The 23,236-nt window shown below is 48.6% G+C and overlaps 7 protein-coding genes across 7 annotated transcripts; 2 read left to right on the top strand and 5 right to left on the bottom strand.

Annotated features, from left to right (window-relative positions):
* Window positions 1–452: 452 nt before the first annotated feature.
* Window positions 453–2,639, bottom strand: ABOM_000632 (uncharacterized protein; the record flags this gene model as incomplete). The annotated part of the gene is made up of 1 exon (XM_022527762.1): window positions 453–2,639. The coding sequence occupies one exon, from the start codon at window positions 2,637–2,639 to the stop codon at window positions 453–455; it is 2,187 nt and encodes a 728-aa protein (XP_022394549.1).
* Window positions 2,640–2,917: 278 nt separating this feature from the next.
* ABOM_000631 (DEAD/DEAH box helicase) lies at window positions 2,918–4,971 on the top strand (the record flags this gene model as incomplete). Its single annotated transcript, XM_022527761.1, has 2 exons — window positions 2,918–3,175; window positions 3,235–4,971. 2 exons carry the CDS (start codon window positions 2,918–2,920, stop codon window positions 4,969–4,971), a joined length of 1,995 nt encoding a protein of 664 aa, XP_022394500.1.
* Window positions 4,972–5,643: 672 nt separating this feature from the next.
* Window positions 5,644–9,351, bottom strand: ABOM_000630 (GPI inositol-deacylase; the record flags this gene model as incomplete). The annotated part of the gene is made up of 6 exons (XM_022527760.1): window positions 5,644–5,875; window positions 5,926–6,152; window positions 6,204–6,369; window positions 6,417–7,782; window positions 7,836–8,685; window positions 8,755–9,351. The coding sequence occupies 6 exons, from the start codon at window positions 9,349–9,351 to the stop codon at window positions 5,644–5,646; spliced, it is 3,438 nt and encodes a 1,145-aa protein (XP_022394548.1).
* Window positions 9,352–11,086: 1,735 nt separating this feature from the next.
* ABOM_000629 (sugar transporter family protein) lies at window positions 11,087–12,723 on the bottom strand (the record flags this gene model as incomplete). The annotated part of the gene is made up of 3 exons (XM_022527759.1): window positions 11,087–11,743; window positions 11,805–12,479; window positions 12,529–12,723. 3 exons carry the CDS (start codon window positions 12,721–12,723, stop codon window positions 11,087–11,089), a joined length of 1,527 nt encoding a protein of 508 aa, XP_022394363.1.
* Window positions 12,724–14,672: 1,949 nt separating this feature from the next.
* ftmC (cytochrome P450 monooxygenase ftmC) lies at window positions 14,673–16,521 on the bottom strand (the record flags this gene model as incomplete). The annotated part of the gene is made up of 5 exons (XM_022527758.1): window positions 14,673–14,866; window positions 14,920–15,021; window positions 15,084–15,382; window positions 15,434–15,555; window positions 15,607–16,521. 5 exons carry the CDS (start codon window positions 16,519–16,521, stop codon window positions 14,673–14,675), a joined length of 1,632 nt encoding a protein of 543 aa, XP_022394364.1.
* A 1,545-nt stretch (window positions 16,522–18,066) lies between these two features.
* On the top strand, window positions 18,067–19,705 carry ABOM_000627 (glycoside hydrolase family 5 protein; the record flags this gene model as incomplete). The annotated part of the gene is made up of 4 exons (XM_022527757.1): window positions 18,067–18,182; window positions 18,246–18,510; window positions 18,580–18,960; window positions 19,037–19,705. Coding segments are annotated over 4 exons (1,431 nt in total), but the record flags the coding sequence as incomplete, so codon positions are not given.
* Window positions 19,706–20,241: 536 nt separating this feature from the next.
* ABOM_000626 (putative APSES transcription factor (MbpA)) lies at window positions 20,242–23,078 on the bottom strand (the record flags this gene model as incomplete). The annotated part of the gene is made up of 3 exons (XM_022527756.1): window positions 20,242–20,927; window positions 20,987–22,682; window positions 22,770–23,078. The coding sequence occupies 3 exons, from the start codon at window positions 23,076–23,078 to the stop codon at window positions 20,242–20,244; spliced, it is 2,691 nt and encodes an 896-aa protein (XP_022394356.1).
* Between the last annotated feature and the right edge of the window lie 158 nt (window positions 23,079–23,236).

Here is a 23,236-nt window from a genome sequence, read left to right as displayed (position 1 = left end):
TGGAAAAACATCTTCAAAAAAAATGAAATACATTTCTTACGATGCAACAGGGACGTTCGCAGGTTAACATTTATAATATCCATGTATTGTACCATAAATATTCTAGGGCCGAAGGACCAGATACCAGGATAAAAGATTGGAGGTGCACCACCTCGCAGAGGCTGTTTGGGTGATTGATTGATGGATGAATGATTGGGGTTTGGGGTTATTATTGACTTGCTGCTCAACTAGGAAAAGGCGCAACTGTTCTGGAGTTAGAGTATTTGCCGCGTTCATCTACTTCAACCTTATTTAGTTCAAGGTGGAATGAAATCGTTAAATTGTTATTTCCCGTGCCAAATGTCTAGTGACCAACATGTTTATGTGGTATCATACAAAAAATATCATACAAAGCCTGGGATCGAAAAAATGGGGCCACACTATGTAGCAAATATAAATGGATAGATGTCCAATCAATCGCTGGGCCAGTCAGCCGGACTCATCGGCTGTGAATATAGTGGCATGCCGTCCCTGTCGTCCTGTTCTGAGGACGGATATTCCCTGGGTGCAGGAAGGTCGTCATCGGAGCCAGAAGAGGAGCTTTCTTCGTCCTGTTTGAGCTCGGCTTGTATGCGCCTCCGACGCGTTAGTATAGGTGATCGGTGCCCGGGGTTTGTGTTGGCGGGTGAGGGTGAGTCTAATTCGTTCATTCGTTTCTGATTTGGATTGGGGTTGAGGGCTGTTTGTTTGTGTTGGGCATGGTTGATTTCAGGACCTGAATCGCGCTCCTCAGGTTCTTCTTCATCTTGGGGGTTGGTGGCGGTTTGGCCTGGGGCAGTTGATTCGCCCATTTCTATGTCTTCGTGGTCGTCTTCACTTGGGCTTACGTCCTCATCATATTCACCAGCGGTTGGTTCGATTCTGAGTCCATCTGTTTGGTTGTTTTCGCCATCGACTGAGACAGGTGAAGAATCCCGGGATTCGTCAAGACGCCTTCGTTTTCGTCGCTTCTCTGATATCTCTTCATAAATATCATAAACTTCATGACCATACTCCTCCCAATCATTTCGATACAGTGTCCTTTCACGCCAATCTGCAAGCTCTTGTTGTGTTTTGCGCTCTCCAATTGGTTTGCGTATTTTATTATCCCGATCTTCTTCCTTGGTGGGAATGAGAAAAGCCGGTGCTGGCCGGTGCAAAGCTTCCCAAAGTTCTAATTCCCCAAGACAACTGGCTCTTTGGTCTTCTTGCTCGGCATGTTGATTTTCAGGGTCTGATGGGAGTTCATCTTTATCGCTGGAGACTTCTGTTGATAAGAGTGCGGATGGGACCGGGGAACGTTCGGGCTTGAACTCGCTCCCACTGTCACTTGCATTATCCTCATCGCTGTCCGTGTATTCGCCATCTGTGTTCCCTTGCATCCTGCTTTCTGACCTTTGCCTGGACGTGCTCCGATTCGATTCTGCGTCGATGGGTATCCTATTGGACAACATATCTTCTACCTCGTCATGGCTCAGGCGAACGGATTTCCATCCTTTTCGATGTCGAGAGTCAGAAACATCCAAACAGCACCGCCGTGCTACGCCAGCCCAGTAGTCAAATCCGTCTCGTTTCATTTGCAGCACGTCCAGCGCGGTCCTAACATCTCGTGGTTTGACTACCTTGGCCTTGCTATTACCCGTATCTCTCATGTTGCGTAGCCTTGACATGGCAAAAAAGAGAGTTGACTGAATCAAACGGCGCGTCACGCTTACGGTGAGAGTATAGAATTCAGCTAACGCGTCGGCAGTTATCGCCGGTGCTTCACCCGCGTAAGCTATGTTCACCCAGTTATCTTCTAGTCTTGTGCCCCCAAAGTTCATGAACAAGCGCTCGGAGAGCCGGATCCACCTCGGGATGTTGAGTAGACTGGCCGTGTGGTAAACACTTGAGCTGGGTGTGGATTTTTGATCCTGCGACTCTAGTTCTTCTACTAGTTCTGCCTTGTCTCGATCTATTATCCACAGATCATGATGTGTCTGTCTTCCGGCAACATCCTCATCTTGCTGCTCCTTGAGTACCAGTAGCTTTGAGTACTCATCAAGGACGTCGCAGCATTCGCTGCTTACCTCCTCCGCCGCGGGCACATCACCTAGGACGATTGCTCTGCTGTGCTGTTCCTTCATATGCTGCCATTCTAGTCGCCTATGCAAGAGTCGGAGATATTCCTGGACCTCCAGCTCTGATTTCGTACCAATCGCACTGGCTATATCGCGGATACCATCCTTCCCTTTTCTGTCAAGGACGTTGAAGAATATTTCCTTCTCTTTCGGCGCCCAGGACACGATCCCGGCTTGGGTAGATTGGTAGTTTTCGCTGTCGGGCTTCGATTCAACGTAGTCGTCAGTCGTTTGCGTAAGTAGATTAGAATATGCTTCCACTGATTCCTTGCTCAACGATGTCTGTAGATGCTCCAGCATCTGCATGCGAGAAACCCTTCTGCGCGTCTGCGCCGGTCTGGATGAGGACCTTCCATCGAGCTGGGGAGGAGAAGACAATCTGGTTCTGCGACTAGGAGGAGAGGAGGAGGGAGGTTCTGTGAACTCCGTATTTCCCGTCTCGATATCGGAGTCAGATGCTTCATTATCTTCCTCTGGCTCGTAAAGGCTTGAACTGCTCATTGTCGGGTTGGAGGTCCAGAGGGGCACACCATTGACATGGACTCTGGAAAAATGGCGAAAACATGCCCGGCATTGACCGACTAATTAAACATCGTATAAGTCGACAATCGAGAACCTCTGGAAAAAGCAGTGAGAAGAATGCGACACCTCGAAGGGAATCCGTAGAAATATTTCTATCTGATAAGGTGTGTTTGCACTGTTTGCTTCTCCGATGAACTTATCGGGACGGCTGCGGCAGGTCAACTACGTAACGATCGACTAAGTCCTACGGTACCTGGATGGAGTGTATTCGTAGGAAATTGGGATGGTTTCCCATTTCGCGTCTCCTATTAAGACCTCATAGGACTTACTGGGGGCTTGGCCCTTTTCAAAAACCCCACTTGCGCCTCAGCTCTACCGCTGTCCCCGCTGCGCGCGAGTCGCCCGCTATAGTCCTTAGAGATTACCAGGAAGAATGCATCAAATCGGTGCTTGATAATTTGGATCAGGGCCATAAGCGCCTTGGAGTTTCACTTGCAACGGGTGCTGGAAAAACGGTTTGTATGAGCTTACACACTATTGAGAATCGTATTCTGCTAACGATATCTTTCACTAGGTGATCTTCACACAACTCATCGGCCGCATACCCCCGCGAAATGAAAGAGACAATAAAACCCTGATTCTCGTCCATCGGCGCGAACTTGTCGAACAGGCCGCTCGGCATTGCCGTCTTGCCTACCCCGATCGAACTGTCGAGATCGAAATGGGCACGAGCAAAGCCTCACCGGCAGCAGACATCGTCGTCGCATCCATTCGGAGTTTGACAAATGGAGACCGTATAGCCAAATTCGACCCGAAGCAGTTCAAACTCGTCCTCGTGGACGAAGCTCACCACATAGTCGCGCCGTCATACCGAGAAGTGCTCAAATACTTCGGACTGAACGAGACATCAGACGACTCGCCGGTGCTTGTCGGCGTGTCGGCAACGTTATCGAGAGCCGATGGCTTGAAACTTGGCGCGGCCATCGACCACATTGTCTACCACAAAGACTATATGGACATGATCGACGAGGAATGGCTAGCCAACGCAGTCTTCACCACTGTGCAATCTGAAGTCAACCTGTCCCGCGTGAAGAAGGATAGCTTTGGTGACTTCGCCGTCGGCTCACTCTCAAAAGCAGTGAACACCGACAGAACGAACGACATCGCAGTGCGCGCCTGGCTGGCAAACGCCCAAGAGAGAAAATCAACCTTAGTATTCTGCGTCGATGTCGAACACACAAAGCAGCTCACTGAGACCTTTCGCGCTGCCGGCGTCGACGCCCGCTATCTCACCGGCAAGACACCAAAGGAAGTCCGCGACGACCAGCTCCACCGCTTCAGGAACCAGGAATATCCCGTTCTCTTGAACTGTGGCCTCTTCACAGAAGGCACCGACATCCCCAACATTGACTGCGTCTTACTCGCGCGACCGACTCGCTCCCGCAACCTACTCATCCAAATGATCGGCCGCGGACTCCGCCTTCACCCAGGCAAGAAGGACTGTCACATCATTGACATGGTCGCAACCCTGGAAACCGGAGTTCTCTCCACACCCACCCTCTTTGGTCTCCATCCAGACGAAGTCTTAGACAACGCCAACGGCAAAGATCTCAAACGCAAAGAAAGCGACTCGCCCCCACCCGCAAACCCAGATAACTCCCCAGACCCAGACATACTAGACGACATAAACCTTACCTTCACCAAATACGACACAATCTACGACTTAATCATGGACATGAAATCCGAAAAATACATCCGCTCATCAAGCCGCAACGCCTGGGTCCGGATCGACGAGAACAAATACCTCCTCTCCGACGCAACCGGCTGGGTCACAATCGAGAAATCAACCGATGGATACCTTACATCCCCAAACAATAGCCCCCAACAACCAGCCTGGACAGTCCACCACGTCAGGGTATACAAAAACCCCACCACAGAGAAAAACACATACACCCGGCCCCGGTTGATAGCCACTAGCCCGGACCTGGAATCCGCCGTCCACGCAGCCGACACTTTCGCCGCCTCCGAGTTCGAAGATCTGTATATCTCTGCTCTACAACCCTGGCGTCGTCGACCTGCCACCTGGGCACAGTTGAGCTTCCTCAATAAAGCTAAGATACGGAGGGATGCACTCCGGCCGGAGCACTTAACAAAGGGCCAGGCGGCAGATTTGATAACAAAGCTGAAGCACGGGGGAAAGAAGAGGTTCGAGAAGCAGGCTGGTCGGAGACGGAAAGAGGACGAGAGAGCTAAAGAACTAGAGGCGTTTAGGGCTAGAGAGAGGGTGCGGGTTGGGCCCGTTTTGATGTGATTATCTTCATTATTGCCGGGCTGTTAGACCCTTGGGTCAAATGTATTATAGCGTGTAACATAATATGGGAATATATGGTCATATGATTGTGATCTGCAAAGTTCTGATAGATATGGATGGTATAATCTTGGTTGTATAATGATTGGAAAGAAATCAAATCTAGTGCTCTTCGCAAACCGATCTATTCAATCAGGATTTACAGTCTTAAAAAACCATCAAGAGGGTGAACGTTAATTCAGTAAAATAATTTGTGGATAGAAGAATTTAAGCATGTCATCATCATAAACGAGGTAATTATGTATATATATTCTAGACACCTTTGATCTATATCCAGATCCAACCGTATATACAGACGTTGGGATGAGAAAAGAAAAAGAGATAAAGAAAGGTGGGGGACAGATGTAGCTAATCATAACGATGTAGCGATGCCTGTACGGAGAGGAGTCGAGTTGATACCGAGAACATTTCACATTACGGAATTGTCTGGTTCACTCGACTAGAAGGGTGGAAATATCAAATAAGTAAAAAGATCCTGTACAGGCCGATTCTTCGGCAAACGAAACACCGTCCCTGGTGTGAACTCCGTTTAAAAATGTGTCTTAAAACCTGAAAATGCAACAAAGAATAGAGAACAGATAATAATGGAAAGTGTAAAATGGCGAGGGGGTTTTTTTATGGCTTTTTCTTCGTGTGGCTTCCTGTTGCAGGGTTCTGGACCGCTTCGTCCCCCTCTAGGACCCGCCACAGTCGTGAGATTGAGAATCCGCTGGCAGAGAAGTAAATTCCCACTAGCCAGGCGGCGAGGATATTAGTGAGATGGTGGAGGAGGTAGGCGTACGAGACGCCGTAGATTGCTGAGTAGATGGCGATAAAAAAGAAGAGCATAGAGGTGACATGTTTAAACCTATAGCCATCAGTTGCCGTCCGATTGTGGCTTAATGCTTGGAGGCTTACCGTGTGGTTACCCGTGGAATCATAGTTCCAGTAGTCATGGCCTCCACGAGGAGAACAAATGGCATTATCGATAGCACATTGTGATGCGATGAGAATGGCATAAACCAGTGCACAACCAGATTATGAGCCCAGACAAGAAGAACCAGAGCGTTAATCGGCAGAATCCACAGCATCAGGAGGAAGATCGAATAAGCAAAGTTGGCGAAGTTATAGTGGGTTGTGGATTTCTGATACCTATTAGCATTGTTGGATAGACGAGAACAGGAACGAAAGCTTACAGCTTCTTTCGCATGCCAGTTGGCCCGGACACTAGTAGCTAACTGCACAATGCACGCCACCATGTATGCGAATTGATATGGAATGACAGTCGACACGAGAGCCAATAGAATGGCTGAATTAACCAGCCGTCTTCTGGGACTTGCAGAAGAGAAGATAGGGAGGTTTCTATGTGGAGTTAGCAGGTGAAACTATGTAGGAGTAATGTGACGCACCCTTTCTCATCTCGTCGAATATAGCCCGACTTGCTTCTAAGAAACCCATAGAGGGTAGTGAGAAGGAAGATTAAAGCAAGAGCTACATAGTTGATGATTAGACACACTCCAACGCTAATGAGGCCGAAAACAGGCACTAGGAACCAGAAAAAAGCGTCCTGCGAGCCCAGGAGGAGGTCGTTCTTGGTGAAGTCAACTGGGGATTCAGTGGAGTTCGTACGCCAATGGAACGGGTCGTCAGTAGGCGGCAATTTTGTAGATGTCGCCAGGGAAGATGCTAGCAGTGACATAGCTAAAAGGAGCATGGGAAGGGATGATCGCAGTGCACTGTCCAGACCTTCGGCGAATGTGATGAAATAGCCCGTTTCGTCGTACACCTGAAATTGCTTACGCATGACCAGGGCAACAACAAGGAGCGGAAATGCAGCGAACACGGTCCGGTACCGCATTACTAGCTCCCCGAGACTACTAGCAATATCCACCGATAAAGAAATGTCAATCGTGGAATCACAGCTCGGATCAGTCCAAAGGTGAAAAGAAACACCACCCAATGTCGCTTGCTCTCGGAGGGGTGGAGGCATGAAGGGTGCCAGACCATGCAAGTTCACATTGACATCCTTGACATTGACGAAAAATTTAGACTCATGCGGATCTGCGACAGACTGTCGCAAAAGGGGAGCAAACAGCTCCTGCTGTTGCCCGTGATTCTTTCGGACGATCTTGAGCCTGTAGTCTAGCAGACTCGAGTGCACGGCCGGAATGTGTAGCTCCGTGAGCATGGGGCGGTTCGCCGGTAGACGCACCTTCAGCCCGGCACTAAGGAGGCTACCCAAACCTAACCGAGCCCTGATCACAGAGTCCGAGCTATCTGAAAATTCGGCCAACACAAAGCCCTTTGTGGGCGAGTTTGCTTTGTCTACGACCGCTACAAACTGGTGCTCTGCAAGATCCTCCAGGTCGTACTGGAGGTAAGAGAAGGGCTGGACTCGGTCATAAGGACGCTTCGAGGAGGGTGTCGACGCCGGCAAGTGGATTCCATCTTCGGCGGCGTTCTTGCAGGCGAGACGAGTTGAACCTGAGGTACCTCCGGAGAAGTCCATGTTCATCGAAAATGCCGTTGCAGGTTTCCCATTTTGTAGAGGGAACACACTGCAGAACAAAACCTCTAGGCTCCCATTATCCCCGGATTTATCAAATTGCTGGTTTGTAAGAAGGGTGAACTTCTTTCCGGATACGCCTTGCGGAGGAATCGGCAATAAGTGCACGTTCGGACCCCTGCGATGGCCTAAGTCGCGAAGAATGAGCCGTTTGCCTTGCGATAAGATTGTGTTGGACTGATCTTCCAGTGTCAACAGAGTATTAGGCTCTGATTTAAAGAAAGTTAGCCATTAGCAAAACCAAGTGACTGGAAAATATTACCCTTTCGTGGAAGCGTCCTCTCTGCTACAGTCTCCATTCCAGTCAAATACCACTTCCTGAAAATCCGCATGCGCTCTGCCCTCGGTTTCGTCTGTGTTGCGCGTCGGACATCGACGACTTCAAACAAGGATTTGATGATGGCTTTTCGGAATTGATCGCACCAGGTGATGGACAAGTGGTCCATGCCGATCCAAACATCTGGAATAGTGGACGTGAATACAGTAAATCCGTGGGTCTCAGGAACAAGGGAAGAGATGCTAGCGTAATCAGAAGGCACAACAGTATCGCGCGAACCGCCAGCAATGGAGATGAGTGTCACATGCCACAAAGGATTGTCATTGGCCCAGGTTTGCGAGTAGGCCTCCCGCCAATAATCGTTGATTTGCTTGTAGGTCTGAACAATATCCGAGTCAAACGAGACGGGGGGTTTCGCGTGGGGAGCTGACATGGTAACAATCGTATTGACCGAGTTTGCTTGGTAGTTCGTCATTGTTAACGCTGTTCGCGCAACGATGCCACCCATAGAGTGCCCAACCAGGACAACTGCACTCGGATCAGGTAGCTCCGGATCTCTTCGCGAACGTCGCGGATCATGATAAAGCGAAAGAATATATGCCACGGCTTCGTTGACGTATTCGGCTTGGTCGAGTAGAGTTTGTCCATGGAAGGCAGCCATATCCTCGTTGAAATCGATCATGAAGAAATCCAAGCTTCGAGTACCAGCATTCACCCGATCTTCATCATGACGAACAACATCGTAGTAGTGTCTCGACGCTTCGGCGGCTAAGGATCGGACCTGCCGGTAGCTTCCAGCATTTCCGGGCAGGAACAAGACGGGGACTCCATTCAACTATATCGCATTGACGTTTAGCAGTGTATTTGGTGGAAGGTAGGGAAAGGTCACGCAGAGTGAACGTACCCCGAGGTTCTCCTGACTATATGGATCAACACCTCCCTCCCGATAGAGATAGAGATTATATTTGCTGGCAAAGCGCGTATGTTCCGTGTCAAACCCCACCATGCGAATGAATGTCGGACTCATAACCGGTACTCCACAGCCATCTCCACCAGTCTGACGAAGGGCGAACGAGCGGAGAATAAAGAAGAGGAAGATCGAAGCGATGAAGGTGGTGAAGGCTGTCAGAATGGAACATGGCCACGGACTGCGGAGGCGGGACGGTCGATACCGATGCTGATGGTCCGGCGACGCCTCCATGGGTAGACGCTGAGAGGCCAATGGCATGATGACGGAGGACGACTTGCAATCCGGAGAGACTGAGGTGATTGATGAGGATGGTAGCGTCCTCCACATGCTCGAATTTCGGGACCTGGGGGTTGAAGCGCCCGTGGCGTCTCTCCGGAGGTCTATGCTGGTGCCAGTGCGGGCTACCTGCGAACGCGATTTTTCCGGCGTGTCGACGACATTGGGACCATTATTTGGCTCTGGTGGAGTTCGAGAGCTTAATGAATCTTCAGCGTCGTCCTCGACAGGCGAGCCAGACGAACGTCTGTGCATTGGAAGCGGCGGAGGTCGTCGTACTCATCCAGCACGCAGGGGCCGATCGATCGCAGGTTCGGAGGAGACTTCGGGGGGCGAGTCTAGCGACAGCGGCACGTAATCAGGGGATAAGAAACAAGGAGACAAAGAATGCTCAATATCTCGAACCGATAAGTAATTGGAAGGGAAACCGATGAACCGATCGGGGTAGAAAGATCGGTGGTTGGTTGCGCCGTTCTTAATTTAATTAATTTTCTTTTTCTTTTTCTTTTTTTTTTTTTTTTACCTTTCCAAAGTACGGAGTACGTAGGCCCCTAGGGAACGAGGCCGAGACCAGAGGAAACGAACGAGCGGCAGGCCGACCGAGGTTGGAGAAGAAAAGGAATGTATAACTGTAAGGGAATTAATTGTGCCTGCACCAGGAAAAGTGAGAGTGATCAAACAGAACCATCACCAGGAAGAACAATAAGGAAAAAAAAATCAGAAAAGAAAAAAAGAAAAAGAACAGCTATCAACCTGGAGAAGAAGGGGTGAGGTTGAGCGCAACGTTAAGATCCTACACGATAAAGCAATACTCTATCTTAACGACAAGGAAAACCCGTTTCCGGTCTTCCTCTTGGCGGATGCACGCGGCATTCTCTCTCTTTGGTTCATATTAATTTGAATTTGTAAATCAATTACTTTTCTCTCTACACAATCGTATGATCAGTGAAGGGGCAAACAAGAGCTCCTGCGGTAATTTGTTTCCCCAGTGATTGAGTTTGGTACTGTACATCAGCGATAGAGGCATGCAGATTGGATACGAGGGAGAGCTAAGGTATCTCAATACGGTATCAGGACAGCGTCATCGTTCCTTAGTTCGTGGGACGGATTAAGGGTGCAAAGGGTGCGATTGACACGAGTTCACTCCCGATCATAGCATAGATATACTATTCTTGGACTAGGGATCAATCTTGTAGAAGTATCATAATGTTTGTTTGATCGAAGGCTGGTGAATGAGAGAACACAGAGAGAGCACGCCATCCCCGTGCCCCTATCAATAATTCAAGGCCAATCAAGGGCGATTTTCTCGCTGCCGACTCCAAGGTGTAAGACAAGCAACGTAAGACACCTTAACCTTATATGATTTGACGGTCAGAATGTGGGGTTTGTTAAGAAAAGATGCCCGTCATACAAAAAGGGAGGAGTTTCCCCGACTTGAGCGACTGGTATGTATGTGCATACGTTCCTTACTCGAGCACCTCCGATGAGATGGGGTTTGATGCGTCGTGTACTACTATAAGTAGTAGGTTGTTCCTTTCCAAGGCTCCTTTTAACTTGTCCGCGGCGAATGAAGAAAATCCCCCATGTGACCAATTCTCATGAGCATTGACCATATAAGATAAACAATTAAGCAGATTCAGATGCCACGTTCCATCCCACAAGGTCATTTGAGTTGTGTATTGGGCATGAACAAATCTTACTGACTTCTATGTACCTCTCAATAGGTCTAGTCTTCGCGTTGCCTTGCAAAGCGACTAGTATGAGGGACAATGAAACCGTACATATCGAATAGTAATAGGGTTCGGTTCCTCCGGAGCAGATACCGGGCGGGCTAGAGATCGGATGAATTCATGCCGGATTGAAAAGTGAATACAGCCCATCCATGGACTATAGAACAGTAAACACGACACCTCTTGCCAAATAATAGAGTTTCGATTATCTGTCTACACCTGTCGAACCATTACGTATATGCAATCCCAACATGCAGTAATTAGCCTTCAGTCCGAGAGACAGTGCCTTTCTCCACATCGCTCTCGGCACCTTCCTTTACTGTAGTCGTCCCACGATGGGCGGCCACCTCCGCCATATCAGTATCATGGGCAACATCAAATTGGCGGCCCAGTCGCTCCGGCCCCAGGAAAGTCACTATAATTGTGTAGGCGAACACACAGCCCATAAAGATACAGATGACTTTCCCATACTGGTATCGATGTTTTTCCGTCTCGGTGGGTGGCAGGGGGAAACGCTCGCCGATCGTGGATTCAATCGTGGAACTGGCCGACGAGACCAGGTTGCCCAACTGGTAGGCCGTTCCCACCGCAAAGGTGCGAATTGCTCCAGGAGACAGCTCCATCAAATGGATGGGGATCACACCCCACGCGCCCTGCACGCAAAACTGCTCAAAGAACGCCGCGGCCATGACGTTGGCTGAGGTGACGAAGGTATAGGGGTATAGAAGCGCACCGCCGACGATGCTAATCACGATGATAGAAAACCGACGCCCAAAGATCTGGCTTGCCCACCCACACAGCGTTCCACCGGTGAGAGCTCCTAGGTTGGAAACAACTTGGGTAACGGTCACTCCGTTGGCAGAGAAGCCAAACTCGCTTTTCAAGAGGGTCGGATACAAATCTTGTGATCCGTGCGACTACGTGAACAAAAATATTAGGAGAAAATCTTAAAGTAGGTCATCCAGAGCAGTGACTCACCATGAAATTGAAACCAGCCATCAGCAAAACGAGATAAATAAGGAGCAACCAATGCCGCTTCAGAGCTGTTTTACCTTCTGAGACAAAGGATGACGCTACTCCACCTCGAACGTTTTCTCGACTAGCCTGCCGCTGAAGGAATGTATTGGTTTCCGGTAGACACAATCGGAAGAGAATAATCAAAACGGGGGGACAGGCGCCAAACCAGTACAGCGGTCTCCATCCGTGAGGAGTGGTATCGACCAATCCCCGAGCGAATGCAGTGGCCAGCAGGTAACCGAATGCGTACCCCTGTTGGAGCAGGCCAGACACGATACCTCGCGCTTCCAAGGGACAATCCTCGAGCGCTGTTGCAGCTGCGTTTCCGTAGAGACCACCCATGGCTATCCCAAAGAGGGCGCGGCAAGCTAAGAACTGCTTATAGGTCTGGCAAAAACCAGTGCCCAACTCCAGCACAATAAAGAGGACATTATTGACAACAAACGGCCATTTCCGACCCCAGCGATCAGAGGCAATCCCGAAGGTGATGGCTCCCACGGATCGAAGCATGAGTACGAGGGTAATTCCCCAGGTGATGTCGGAAACGGATTTATCGAAGGCCTCTGCCAATTGAGAAGTTGTTAGAGAAACCGTGAAAAAATCAAATGCATCCCACGACCAGCCTAGAAACGCGACCTAGAGGCGGTTAGCTGTGCCCGGCAGAGGTGAAAGTTGGCGGACGCACCGAGAAGAAAAGCCATTGTTGTCTATTGAGAAGAGCAAGCGCCTTAAATGGATTAGGGGCAGGATTCATCGGTGGTATCAGCGTCGGCAGTCTCGTCCAGAGATATCTTCCTATACTCAGGTGTTCCATCTCATCGTTGTCCGGCGATGGAGTGTGGTTGCCACCAGGGCGCTTTTCATGAGCTTCTGTCTCCATGGTGAAAGAAGCCAGCTAGGCAGCACAAGAGATGACTGAAAGCAATGAATGAGTTTTGCATAGGAAGATGAGACTGGAACAGGGGGAGGCTCGGGGAAAAGAAAAAAGAAAATCTTTTCAGAAAGCAAGCGAGGGAGAGAGATCTCCGATTTAAATCTCCGACAAGGCCCAAAACAGAAGGATTCAAGGCCCTGCGCCCAAAATACTGCTAAGGAGGGGCCCCGCAAAACTTCCTCTCCATCCTTGTCGCCGGGGTGGGTGCCGATCGTCGACCTCGGGATGAGGTTGTAAGGACTGATGGTGGTGACGCTTGGGGGCCCTATTTCCTATTCAAGAGCATGGAAGTCTCGTCGAACAGATGACCCATGGATTGCAAAACGGGAAGAGAACAGTGGTCCGAGTTATGAATGCATACTCCTTGCGCGAAGACCAATATCTGGCACTATGCATGATGGCTCGGATCATCATGGACTCAATCATCTGACGGGTAGGCTCAGCTTACCCATGGATTGATCTCTCTCTTTAATACCCGTCACATCGCCAAGCTTTTACTCCGGACCGTGCCAAGCCCTCTCCACGTTTTCATCTTTATCTCCAGATTTTCGGTGGTTGCATGTGTGTAGCTCTCCATTTTGACACCATTTTAATCGTTTCTCACGCTCATTTCCTGACTATCTCAACGGTACCGACACACATTCCTTTTCCATTGCTTCTCCGATACCGCTACCGGCGTCAAAGAGAACAAACTAGCCGAAGGCTCGGTGCTTACTCTCTAGCCATGGTCCTCGCCGCGGGGTACAAGCTCACTAGCGCATTTAGTCATTCCAGTCAATCATTTAGTCCGCACAACCAAGGATCACTACGGTAAAGTCTGACCGTAAGAGCTAACTTTGATTGATCGGCTTCATTCCACAAGACCCATCCACGCCAGCATATCGGCCATGACCCGACCGGATTGGTGAGTTTCCCACAACGGCATGCACCGATGTGGTCACAATCAAAACAGCTTTTCAGCTGCTGGAATGGCTGCAGTCCCAAGTCACCCGTATCATGAGCGTCACCATGTGATACGACAGCATTTGCTTCCCGAAGCGCACCGGCGGTTGTATAATTTCATAGTCCAAACTTACTATTCGGCTAGGCACATGCCCTAACAGAACCGCCGAAGTATCTTTGTTTTCTCCAACCCAACTCTTGTTTGCCGCCCAGAACGTCTTAATCCTTCTTGGCTTTGTCTTGCCCAGCCGGCCCAGCCGGAGGGGAAAGCTTTTCCAGACAACTTCGTGTTCGCACACAATCCCGAGGTTTATGTAACGGTGCGTCCTTGAGTTACATCATTTGCTTGATTCCAGTGGAAGGGTCAATAGGAACCAATTTAACCATGCTTCGGCTAGTGGGTCAGGGTTGCGCATATTTTGACTTTGCCTGTCAATGATGCTATCGGTTTCTTTGTCCCTAATGCTGGGGGACATGACTCAGGATTCTCATTTCATACAATCAATCGGTGGGTGGTGCCAACCACTCGGGACGCTATGTGACCTAATGCCAAGCGGCCGTTCACGACGTGATATCATGTCGTTGGTCGCAAACCGGATTAATTGAGACTGACAAGATGCCGATCTGCATTTCGGTCAACAGTTGTAAGCTGTACGTTGTATGCATGCGTGTTTGGGCGTTATGCGGGCGTTATGCGCGCCCCATGTGATACAACGGGAACCATAGTACGATACAATATAACTCCCATCTGGATAATTTCAGTTTGATAGAAAGAGAGAAGTGCTCGTAATAAGCCAAGCCACTTAATCTTTCCAAGTATTTAGATCAACCAATGGTTCCTCATGTTACCTACAGGTTATGCTAGGTGGCGCCAGCCGAAAGAGCGCGAATCTAGATAGCAACAGCATGCGTACAAAGGTGCCACAGCAGAAACTGCGATTATCCGAGATCAACTACACAACACGTTTCCGAAAGAGAACCGGGATGTCCTCTGCCATGTAGATAGAAAAATGTTCCCTCATGCTCCTCTCGAGGGCTCGTCCATCGTCGCCAGGTGGTAGCTTCATATCAAATATTGTTATTAATCGAGCAATAGTTGCCCGGATATTCATAAGGGCTAGAGGCTTGCCAATGCAGGTGTAAGGCCCTGACAGTATCAGTTGATATCTTGTAGACAGGAGAATTCACCTGTCTACGTACCTGTTGTGAACGGGGCGAAGGCTGACCTCTCTTTGATCATTTTGGGATACAGGTACCATCGCTCAGGGATAAAGGCCTGGGCATTTTGATAGATACTCTCGGCTAGGATAGAAGGCTCATTAGTGCAAGATACCATCGATTTGCTTTGATAGAGAATTGCTTACATCGACCAATGATCCACTGCGGACAGGATACATGCATGTTCCCTGGCACATGCGTGCCGCCGACGTTGATTCCCTCCGGTGGCGTCTTCCGTGGGATGTAGCTCGGAACCGGAGAGTGTATGCGAAGCGTCTCGTTGATAACACCATTTAGATGTTTTAGGATTGCGAGACTTTCCTGAGCGTATTCTCCGTTCGGGTCGGTGGTACAGCCCATTAACTCGGCCCGGAGTTTCTGAACCTCCTCTGGACGACGGGCCAATTCGTATATGATTGTCGTCAAAGTCGTTGCCGTAGTGTCCCTATGGCTGTGGGTAACGAGTAGACATAGAGTCATACTAGGGGTGACTTACCCTCCTGCATTGATAATTAAAGACGCATCTCCGAGCAGCACATTGAACTCGTCGGGCGTTGGTGCCCGCCCTTTCAGCGGTTCTAGCAGAGACACACTGATATCAGGTATTTCTTGCTTTGTCTAGTCCCATTAGTATGATTACTCAATGGACGAATTGCTATTTCATCATACCGCCATCCTCATCTTGAAGAGTTTGCCCCAGTATTCGTTGAACTTCCAGAATGCCTTGGTGGTGCCCGGAATGGATAACATTAGTCGGAAGAACCATACTGGTATCATATACTCCACCGGCTTGAGCATATCGTGTATCATCAAAATGCTCCAATGGGATGCACTTTTCCCCAACATGTCGAAACTTTGGCCGAATGCTAGGTCACCCATCACGTCATAGCCATACCAGGTGAACAAAGTGCTAATATTTACGGGCTTTTCATCTTCTGTCGACTTGATCTGGTTGATAAGCTTCTGTCTATATACTTGTATCCGCTTCTCGTATCCATGTAGGGCACGGTCAGTGAACCCTCGGTTCCAGGTACGGCGATGTTTGTCGTGGTCAGCCCTATTGCGGTGCGCGTGAAGTGACCTCAGCGGTGCAGAGCCATCATACCACGCACTCTTGGTGCACGTAGATTTGAAGCCGTAGATGGCATTAACGGCTCTAGGATGAACGATTGAGATATCGGACGGCCCTACCCGGACAAAGTCACCGTATTCATTGTGGAGGTCGGCAAGTTTGTGATAGAGAGTCTTGTGGCAAAGTTGAGTTGATAACCAGAATGCCGAAACCCTTGATAAAAAGGGTCCAGGAAATCGCCGAAGTGGATGGAATATGAGACGGTATAGCATGAGGCTACTATATAGACCAAGTAAATGGGCGATCATCAGGTACAAGGATTTGGAAATCGCCGAGTAGGCAGGGAATTCTTCCGCATGGTAAAGAAAGGCTGCGATGCCGATGAAGGATCCGAAGTAGCTGTAAATGTACCTAGCTGGATATAGATGATGCTCGCCGATACGAAAGTAAAGTATATGGGTCAAGATGCCAAGAGCAAAGGCGGACAAAGCTGGCTTTTCCTTGATATCCATGATGTAGTTTGTGAGCAGTGTATGGTGTAATAACATTGGATGGGACAGACCACCCTCAAATACCCAAATCGTAGTCTAGATCAGCTGATAATCTTGGTTTCGGAGGTTCAGACACCGTGGTATAGTCTCGTCGTACGAGTAACTTCCTGTGCAACATATATTCGGCTACAAAATATCAGCAGTGGCTCAATTGTATGTATATAGTCTGCCATCCCGGTATAATGGAAACTCTATCTTCGGCAGAAACTAGGAAGCGTATAGTGCATTGTCATTTGGAATCGATGGACCTCCGACTGTATCCCACGGCGTGTATGCATCGCGAACACCAGGGATGAGCTTGAGCAGCTTGGGGTTAGCTAACGAGTCACACGGTATATGTGTGTGTTTGGCTTTATAGCTACATGGTGCTCCCTGTCTTTAGCTTGCTTACAACCTTATCCGTGGTACAGATAATCAGCATGGGTGACACGAGAAGTGTACTTGCTTCTGGATGTGCTTCTCCGCAGTAGTGGAACATGGGATCTCCATTAGGTTGTCCAGCATGGGTGACTGATATGGAAATATGGCAGTCGAAATGTAAGGCAATAATGATATAGGACGAACTGGGCCATCTAATGGTCCCAGCTTAAAAGACACTTGTTCTGTCAAATGGGTCAAAGAGGTCGGTATCTACAGTCCGATTACCCTAGAGTAGAGACAGGGATGATTACCACTGTTCTCTTTTGATATCCATCGATGCAAGGTCTGGCTGCCTGAGGCTTCAGTTCACCTTATTTGGACCAGACAATCGCCGTGACTTGCTTCTGTTTCATCCCAGTTTCTTCCACACATCTTCCGCCATTCCCAATTCATGGGGAAAGCCTCGTCAACTGTTTATATGTCACTCCGAAAGAGCTATATAATTACCTTTTACTGGTGTTGCCAGGATCCAATGAAGTTCGTTCAAGACAGGTTTACCAAGTGAACGTAGCTCGACTTGGTACCACACAGGCCATGGTGGCTGGACAGTGTGACCTAACGACGTGCTCACTCCTCCACATGGTGGTAAGTATTATCCACCATCATGGGAAAATGAACCATGAGCTTTAACTGACAGAATATGAACATATATGATAAATTCTCGGGAACTATACATTTCTCGATACGAACGGCGAGCATTTCCCGAGCGATGCTATTTTCCACCAATCACTAGATCTCAACCGTACCTTCGAAGCCTGGGGATACATTGTTGCTTGGAGTCTTGGCTACTAAGCAGTATCGGTCTTCATAGCGTATTATTCAGCCTAAATGTATCGTTTATCCGACATAGCTTCCAGATCGTCACCCATCACAGAAGAAGTTGACACGAAACTTACCCCGCATACCTGAAGCCAAGATGCGAAAGAATTGCCCATACCAGCATGTATTTTGCCGTTAGACCAGGAGGACCTGGGGGTTTATTAAGGTGGCGGCTGTACGCCATGTCAAGTAACCTGTACGTCTCCTCACTAGAAATCGCTGGAGGCCGATAAGTCTCCAAGAAACCATACCCATCGCTTATCAGACCAAGAGAAAACTGCTATAATGTCGTTGGAGATCCTGAAAGTTAAAGGCAACAAAATCGTCGATGGTGACGGCAACGAGGTCCTCCTTCGGGGTGCAGCCATCGGAGGATGGATGAAGTACGTCGCTCCCAGTTACTCCTGGCACCACACTTTACTATATTAATACCATGGCCCTTCTAGTATGGAAAACTTCATTACTGGATACCCAGGCCATGAATCGCAACACCGTGCTGCAATGAAGAAAGTTCTGGGGCCAGAGAAATACGAGTTCTTCTTTGACAAATGGCTGGAATATTTCTTCACAGAGGCAGATGCAAAGTTCTTTGCCGGACTGGGATTGAATTGTATTCGAATTCCCTTCAACTATCGCCATTTCGAAGATGATATGAACCCGCGCGTGCTCAAAGAGTCCGGGTTCAAGCATTTGGATCGAGTGGTAGACTTGGTAAGCTTTCCCATGTGACCGATATTAATAACATCAAAGAACAACGCTCACTATTGATCACGAGTACAGTGCGCAAAGCAGAATATCTACACCATACTGGACATGCACACGGCACCTGGCGGTCAAAATGGTGACTGGCATTCAGATAACTTCACCAGCCACGCTGCGTTTTGGGACTACAAGGACCACCAGGACAGAACGGTATGGCTATGGGAACAGATTGCGGCTAGATACAGGTCTAACCCGTGGGTCGCTGGGTATAATCCTCTCAATGAACCGTGTGACCCCGAGCATGTTAGACTTCCTGCATTTTACGAGCGGGTTGAGAAGGCTATCCGTGCCGTTGACCCAGACCATATCCTATGGCTAGATGGTAATACGTTTGCCATGGAGTGGAAAGGCTTTGATAAGGTCCTTCCTAACTGTGTGTATTCCATTCATGACTACGCTGTATGCTTTCCTTCTCATTGCTCCGTATCTCATACTCTAATCCAAAATGAACACTAACACTAACGATGAAACGAAGTCAATGGGCTTCCCAACAGGCGAACGCTACAAGGGCACAACCGAGCAAAACGCTCATCTAGAACACACCTATCTTCGCAAAGTCCAACATTTGAACGAGAAAGGCACAGCAATCTGGAATGGCGAATTCGGCCCCGTCTATGCAGACCCCCACACCGATGCAGAAGCCTCAACCATCAACCAAGAACGCTACAATCTCCTCGGCGAGCAGCTCCGCATCTACGACAAATACAACATCCACTGGTCCATCTGGTTATACAAAGACATTGGACTCCAAGGCATGATCTACACGAGCCCAGATAGCAAATGGAACAAGACCATCCAACCCTTCCTAGAGAAGAAGAAAAATTTCTGGCTGGATTGCTGGGGAAGACGACCTAGCGCTGAGCCCGAAGCGGCGCTGAGACCGCTTGTTGAATGGATTGACAAGGTCAGTCCTCAAGCGAAGGAGACATATCCTACGCCGTGGAATACGGAGAGGCATTTATTGCGGAATGTGTTCCAGACGTTTTTGGCGGCTTCTTTTGCGGATGAGTTTGCGGGGTTGTTCCGGGGCATGAATGAAGTGGAATTGGATTCTCTGGCGCGGAGCTTCCATTTCGAGGAGTGTGTGCAGCGGGATGGGCTGAATGAGATCCTAAGAGAACACGCTCATGCGCGCGAAGCTTAACTGAGATACTATATTTGAGAGTGTGTGTACACCTTATGGTACAAGAGCCGCGCGTAGTGTATACTAAATGATATCAAGTCTCATTGTTGGGATCTGAGTTTTATTTAAAGGCAAGTCAATGACTTCCACAAAGTCATTTATTTCAACTGAAGCAAACCCAACCTGCTCAGTAGCAAGTACACGGCAAGATAACAATGCTGCCCGGAGCTTGGTGTGTATATATGTCTCCCCAAACCAAGGGGACAATATAACCTTACCAAGCACATATCTATAGATACAACAAAAGCATAACACCATTCAAAACCCATTATATGTGCTGTTAGGGTATCTGTAAATACAGACATTGATACATAAACGTACAGAATGCTCAACACCAAGCTCCATATGAACTAACGCTCGTTTGTACCGAATCCAAAGACAATGAGATGCCATGAAAAAAAAGATGTTCGTAATCTTGCAGCGATTTCAAAGGGGAGAGAATTCTCTGAAAAGCTGGCTCATATGTGATGTATGTATTTCGTATTTCGTAGATGATGTTACCAATCCTGACCACGGTCCTTCATCAAGATTTCGATAGCCTCATCTTCGGGAACTGGGTTATCGTTCAGTTCCTTAACACACTCCGTCAAACCTTCAGCAGCTTCGTCAACTTGCTCTGCGGTCCAGTTGGTGCAGGCCATGACCATTCGCCGATAGCTCTGACCTAGCACCACATTCTTGGATTTAAGACGGTCGATTTCATTCATGATTTCTTCATTAAATCCTTCATAGTCTCGTATGCGTTGCTGCAGAGCTGTGGTAGACGGTAACGAGTTTAAGAACGCAATTTGTTGTTCGGAAAACCCAGAGGTGGGATCGAAGTTCTCTGGGAAGATAACTTCGAAGTTGTCGATATCGATGCCGGAGTCTTTGTCAGCATCACCAACTGACATCATTCTCGATGAATCATATGAATCACCATGGATGTTCTTTAGAAGCACAAGGAGATCTTCAGATGACATCTCAAGGTTTTTGAAGCGCCTGCTCAGTCCTATACGATCTGAGGCTTTGCGCCTAAGCTCGTCAAGTTGTTTCTGTTCAATTTGCCGAGCCTTCGCCGACTCGCGGATTTTTGAATGCCAATGCTCAAACTTCTCGTGTTTTTTAGCGAGATTCGTGGCCAGTTCTTTGTCAAGACCTCCTAGTGTTTCCTGAACTATCGTGCTAATTTGGGCCAGTGTTGCTGCACAAAGTGTCAGTGGTTCCAGATCTTTATGACGATCAATGTAGTTGCCTTCTTACCATCGAGAATTTCCTTCTTAGTTTTGGCTAGTTGGTCCATAAAGGAATCATTTTTGGTTCCGGATTGCTGAGATTGCGAATTTCCATCAACCATATCTACACCCACGCCATAGTCCGCAGGCCGAAGGCCAGTATGATTTGGTATGTGAGGGTCTGCACCCACTTCCAACAACTGCGGCACAAGCACAGAACGTGCACGCCCCGCTAGATTCAATGCTGTGTCACCTTGATCATCGCGGAGATTCACGATTTCTGAAATAAATCGACCAAGCGTTATAACCTCACCGGGTTGTTCAACGTTTGCTCCATTTTCGAGCCCATTCGGGGTTTGTCGGCCCAGCGAGCTACCTCCATGTCGGACTATGAATTCCAGTAAACCCTCCAAATAATGCTTCGCTGACACATGGCCGCCGCCGCCTGTTGCAGCCATTACGGCGATATGGTGAAGGATCGTTCGCCCACTATAATCAACCATGTCAATCGTTGGAGCAAGAACCTGCAGCAAACGTGGGAAGCTTCTATAGTCATAATTGTTTCTTGTTCCTACAGATTTCTGTAATGCGGTTTCACCTGCGCCATTAAGTCGGAATATGCTAACGCCTTTCTCGACAAGCGCATGAACAAGGGGCATACGAGCAAGCATTGCTGCCCAGTGCAGAGCATTGTTCCGATATTCATCGAGCGGAGTCTCCAAGTCGTAACCAGTTAGCTGCATCAAGGCAGGATGATTAGAGAAATCTTTGGTCCGTTTATCGAGGAACAAGGTCATAATAAGCTTCATCTTTTGGAATCTTTCAGGGGTTGTCGCTGGAGGAAGAGGTTCAACGCCGCGCTTGTTACCATCAACCATAGAAGTCGACATATCCATATCTTGATAAAAGGAATCATTTGGTTCGGTTGGGGTTGCTTCAGTCATCGACAACGTCGAAGGCTCATATTGGAGTCCGAATGAATGTGCATGGTTGGAAGAAGACCGTACGCGCTTGCGAGGAGGTTCAACAAACTCATCGTGATCAAATGCTGAGGTATCATGAGGGTGTCGGCCATTGTGGTGGATGTTATTTCCGAATCCGTTGTCGGATGCCATACTGTACATGCTCTGTTGACTGGCGAAAGGAAGCTGCGATTCTTGACTGCCCGTCTGATTCGAAGGTTTCCGTATGGCACTTGATCGCCTGCCATCGATGCCTCTTGCTGCAGGAGAATCAAAGCGAGCTTTACTCATAGCGTTGACCGCTGTAGCAGCGGTGCGAGAAATGTTCTGGAAGAAAGTACCCTGTTGTGGTTGAGACATATTACGATTATCCATGCCGCTGTAGAGCCGTTTTCTCTGCGCAGCCATCGCTTGTTCCTTCGTGGGGGTATCTAAAGAGTCCTGCGCCGAACCAGTGGTGCCGTTGGGACCCATGTCGTATTCAAGAAGAGGCCTTAGCATTTCCTCGACGTGGTATTCGCGACAAAGTTCCACGCCCCTCTGATAGTTCACCCATGTGCCTTGGTATTTACCATAGCCTCCCTGAACCTTCTCATGTTCACCAGCAGCTATTTCCTTTTCGAGCGTCTTCGTTCTTCTTGCCTTGACAACGCCGGCAACTTTGAGGATCTGGGTGGCATTTAACCAAGAGTCCGAACGACGCTTCATAACAGCGACTCCATTAACTTCCATTTCGTAGACAGAGACATTGGAATAAACTGCCTATATGAGAACAGAGAGCGTCAACATGGAATGGGCCTCAAACAGTAAAGACCGCGCGCGGTCACACAAAGATAGGATAGAACATACTCTGTAGATTTGAGGCTTGATCTCCTCTTGATATGTCACCATTGCCCCATAACCATTCATATCTTCAAAGCCGTTGAAACTACCTCGCGCTCCATGAGGTAGGCCATTCGAATAGGTAAAAGACATTGCCGACTGTTGCGATCCTTTCGGAGGGGGTGTACCTCGAGGTGTTGTTGCCACGGACTGGGAAGCATTGAAAGAGCCAAGTTGCGATTGCGAAAATGACATCCCATTGGCAGACCCAATGCTACTTTGAGAATATGACATGGGTAGGCTTGGACGCGGTGGGTGGTGATTGTTGGAAGCCATTGAACTTGTTTAACTTCGGTATTGGAGCCCCCAGCCCAGGCACCGTACACATATATCTGACGACGGTTAGATCCTTATGAGTCTCAGCTTCGTCGAATGAAATAGCATAACAACTATTTGCCTGGCAAAAAAAAATAAAATAAATAAATAAATAAAAT

Source organism: Aspergillus bombycis (genome assembly GCF_001792695.1).
Source record: "Aspergillus bombycis strain NRRL26010 chromosome Unknown contig00002, whole genome shotgun sequence".
In the NCBI taxonomy this organism is placed as follows: Eukaryota; Fungi; Ascomycota; class Eurotiomycetes; order Eurotiales; family Aspergillaceae; genus Aspergillus; species Aspergillus bombycis.
The sequence above is the reverse complement of the archived record's forward strand: the minus strand, read 5'-3'. Positions and strand labels throughout refer to the sequence as shown.